General features: G+C 57.4%; 1 protein-coding gene across 1 annotated transcript; it reads right to left on the minus strand.

Moving 5' to 3' along the window:
• Positions 1 to 263: 263 nt before the first annotated feature.
• Positions 264 to 2,973, minus strand: LOC142434378 (polyadenylate-binding protein 1-like 2). Its single transcript, XM_075539101.1, has one exon. It carries the CDS (start codon positions 2,700 to 2,702, stop codon positions 2,046 to 2,048), a length of 657 nt encoding a protein of 218 aa, XP_075395216.1. The 5' UTR covers positions 2,703 to 2,973; the 3' UTR covers positions 264 to 2,045.
• Between the last annotated feature and the right edge of the window lie 1,369 nt (positions 2,974 to 4,342).

The raw sequence follows: 4,342 nt of genomic DNA on the forward strand, positions 1-4,342 counted from the left end.
GACATTTGGGGTAAAAATGGGTTCTATTATTTTATCACATACTTCTTTACTTACTCTTATATATGTATATACACAAAGGGGCTCCAAAAAGTTCATGAATAAATGGAATTAAGATATAGACAGCCTCATCTTTCCCCAGTGGAGCAGCTGGTGGGTTTAAATGGTTGACCTTGTGGTTAGCTGCTCAATGCACAGCCCACTAAGTCATGAGGGAATATTAACAACCAGACAATATAGTTTTAAAGATTTTTTAATGACATGAAATGAACTATGTGTATAATATATATACATATATACATATTTATACACACACTTATTGTGAAAAAGCAGCTATAAAACAGTATTTACAGTATAATACACATATATGACCTGTGCATAAGAAAAATATTACAGAGGTACAGGCATGACTTAGGACATATTATCAGTAGGAACCAGTTCCCGGTGAAGGACATCATGCTTGGTAGCTATTCAGAGCAAAACAGGAACACCCTAGATGAAATAGATTGACACAGAGGCTGCAACCAGGAGCGTAACAGCAGTAATGATTTTAAGGATGGCACAAGGCAGGGCGATAGTTTGTGCTCTTGTACATAGGGTCACCATGAGTTGGAACTGACTAAAGGCACCTCATAGCAACAATAAGACGTGCAACCATATTTTCAGTAGCGGTTGGAAAATACTAGATAGATACATATGAAGTGTTTCGAGAAAGTATGAGCTACTGGTGACATTACCATCTCACTGTTGACTTGTCCACTTTGTATTTTTTTTCTTATAATGAAACTCACGTAATTCTCTTTTTGGCAATGAGAAGTAGGGTAGGGAGAGGGAGCTGAGGTGTGGGGAGAAAAATGAAGTTTAAATCAAACAACATTGCAAAGGACATCAAAGGATAGTGAAACAAAATGAGGATACAATCCACCGCCACTCCCCACCACCCACCCCTGCAAGCACACAAGCATGTCCCATCCCCCCACACACACACTAAGCACAGGAACCAGGACCCTAAGCTGAGGCACTGGGCTTTGAGTAGGTGTTCTAGCTGGCATGAATGCAAATCAGTGCAATACTTATGGAAGGAGGCATTTGGCAACACACAGCAAAAGCCTTTAACAAGTTCACATGTATATGCACTGCCAACAGTTAAGGAGGCCATCGGATCACCTGGGGACGCGAGCAAAGATCTGGCTTGACAAGGAAGTACTCCCTCGTCCGAGTCCGCAGTGTGAGCTTTAAACACAGGGAAAGATCTAGACACCACCTGCATGTCCAACAACATGGAAAGGATCACAGAAACGCTAAGGTCCGCGGGACACACTGGGGCACTGGGCAGGCACTGAAGCAAACTGGACGCTTCCGCGGTCTGTTGGGTAACATGGAAAGAAGTTCAGTTCGGTGGGTGGGTTTTTGTTTGGTTTTCCTTTCTGTGAAAGCGGGTTAAGAAGCAGCACACACAGGAACCATTCTATAGCAGTGTGGTAAAAGGGGGTGGGGGTGAGGAAGGGAGAGAGGGGGAGAGAAGAGAGCCTGAAAAACAGCACACCAAAAAGGTCAAAGTGGTGGTCTCAACAGGGTAGTAGGAGCATGGGGAGTAATTGCTCTCTTGGCGTTCCCTCATCTGACTTCCTTCTCCTTTCCGGTGTTTTTACCATGAAATCATACCAATCAATCACCTGTGCAGTAAGCCAAGAGAGCAAAGAGATCGTTTTTTTTAAAACCGAAGCACACGGAGAAGAGGCAGCCTTTACTCTACTGAAGAATGGTGCAGGTTAGCAAGATTATTCACGACGTCCTGCGGGGTGGTGGTGGGGGCAGCCTGAGGAGGGGCGCAGCTGGGGCGGGGGTGGGGGTGGGAGGGGGGGTTAAGAGGGATGGAGGGGAGGAAAAGGAAGGTGGAAGGAGGGCAGGGGGAGGAGAAACCTGCACACCCTACACAATACACTGCTGGTGGGGTGGGGTGGGGAGGAGAGGGGAGGGAATGTTGTAAACCGGTTGGGAGCCAAGGTTGGGCTCTGCTGGCTTGCTAGCTGACTCGTGGGCGGCGCTCATCGGAAGGTGGCCTCCTCGTCGGTGTCGTCCTCGAAATCCTTGACCTCTGCACTGGTGGACTGTCTGGCCCAGGCGCCCCTTTCGGCCTCTCTTTCTTTATGGGACTTGAATCTCCCCACGAAAATCTTGCGGTAGTTCAGGAACATGCCATTCAAGGCGTCGATGGCGCGCTCCGCGGACTCCTGCTCCTGGAAGTGCACGAACCCGTAGCCCTTGGGCCCCTTTTCGTCGCAGGCCACTTTGCAGGAGAGGATGTTGCCAAAGGCCGAGAAGATGTTGTACAGAGCTTTGTTGTCGATGGTCTTGCCCAGGTTCTTAATGAACACGTTGCCAACCCCGCTCTTGCGGAGCGAGGGGTCTCGCTGGGACCACATGATGCGCACCGGCCTGCCCTTGATGACATCAAAGTTCAGGGTCTCCAAGGCCCGCTTGGCGTCCACCGGTTGCTGGTAGTTGACATACGCGTAGCCCAGGGAGCGGCGGGTGATCTTGTCCCTGCAAATGCGGATGGAGAGGATGGGCCCGGCCGGGCTGAACTTCTCGTACAGCATCGCCTCGGTCACCTCAGGGTGCAGGTCGCCCACGTAGAGCGAGGCCATGGGGAAGTCTGGGTTCCCCTCGGCGCTCCCGCACGAGTCCGCATCCACGTTCATACTGGCGGCCGTGGCCGCGGCGATCGCCGCCGCCAGCTCGGCATCTGCATCGATATCCCTCTGAGCATCCGCATCCCTGCCTGCATCCGCTTCTGCCAAGGGAGACGCGGCAGCCTCGGCCGCGGCGGAGGCGCCGGCCGCGCCGGCCTCGGACCCCGCTGCCGCCGCCGCCGCAGGCGCCGCCGCCTCCCCCAGGGGGGCCTCCGCAGCTGCCTCCTCTCCGCCGGCCTCGGCCTCCCCCGCAGCCTCCACCTCGGCTTCCGCCTCCGCCACGGAGGCCTCCGCCACCGCCTCCGCCACGGTCGCCGCCGCCGCCTCCGCCGCCGCCACCGCCGCCGCCGCCACGGTCGCCTCTGCCGCCGCCACGGTCGCCGCTACCGCCGGGCCGCTGCCGCGACCTCCCTTTCCGCGAGCCGGGAGGTGGGGGCTGGCCGGCGGGGCCGGGAGGGCAGCTGCGGGAGGCCGGCCCGGGGGCGGGGGGGCCTGGCGAGCCCGGGTCACCTGGGCTGGCGAGCACCGCCCGGGGAGCGCGCTGGTCCGAGCCGCCGCCGCCGCCGCCGCCTGATCGTGGGCCGGCGTGCGGGGAGCGGGCGGCGTGTGCTGGGGGGCTGGGGGTGTTGGCGTCCGCGGTCCGGGCAGCTGGAAAGGCTTCTGTCTCTTTGGTTCCCCCAGTGGCTGCTGCGCGGTGGGGTGGCGGGGCGGCACGGGCCCGCGGGGTCTGGCGCGGCGGGTGCGGGGGCAGGGGCCAGTGGTGGTGTTGCAGCCCGCGCGTGGGTGCGTGCCAGCCGCCCTGGTCTCTGGGAGATGCAGGAAGAGGACGCCCAGGATAGGAGCCCAGGGTGGCCAGCAGGGGAGGGTACTGGTTGAAAGCTGGGTGCTTTCCAGTCCGCCCCCTCGCCAAGGGCTCCTAGGGAAGGACCCCGCGGAGCAGAGCAGAATGGCCCTGGGCACTTCCCGAAATCTAGATCCTTATGGGAGGAGACAGCCTGGGCAGGCTGGTGGGTTTGAACTGCTGACCTAGTGGCCAGCAGCCCCTCTGCGCCACCAGGGTGCGGAATTGGCTGGATGGCAGAGAGTTTGGGTTGGCCCCCACACCGCCCCCTCCTCCACCCACAATGAAAAGTTAGAAGGGCGGGGACCCTTTAGAGAGCCAGTGAGGTGGCACTGAGATCTCACTTGGCTGGCCCCAGCAAAGCTAAAAACAAGGGTCTTCTCAGATAGACACAGGGGCGATACTGCTCTCCAGGAGGAGCCTGAGGCGTGCAGCGGGCCAAGTAAGTGTGGGGCTGCTAAAGGAATGGTGGGTGGAGGGAGCCCATCAGCATCAGCTCAGCCTCTCCTGGAGAGCAAGATATGGCAGTGCCCCCCAGTAGGGCTCCCAGCCTGGGAAACCCCAAGCCATGCAGTGGTTAGACTCTGCCCTGTAGGGTCGCCAGGACCGGGGCTAGGGCTGGGTTTGGGCCATGCTCTCAATGCCCAAGCACTCCCCACCATCACCATCACCATCATTGTCAACATCAACACCGCCACCATCACCAGGGAAACTGCTCCTATTCTGAGCCTGCCAAGCTCACCATGCAGCCATTTCCTGAGGGAGCCACCCCCTGCTCCCAGCCCTTTCCCTCCTATGCAGTGCTCAC

The sequence above is a fragment of the Tenrec ecaudatus genome, chromosome X, assembly GCF_050624435.1.
Source record: "Tenrec ecaudatus isolate mTenEca1 chromosome X, mTenEca1.hap1, whole genome shotgun sequence".
Taxonomy (NCBI): Eukaryota; Metazoa; Chordata; class Mammalia; order Afrosoricida; family Tenrecidae; genus Tenrec; species Tenrec ecaudatus.

What these genes read in the sequence shown, in the direction of transcription:
- LOC142434378 (XM_075539101.1), bottom strand. Translation starts at nt 2,702, where the DNA reads ATGAACGTGGATGCGGACTCGTGCGGGAGCGCCGAGGGGAACCCAGAC.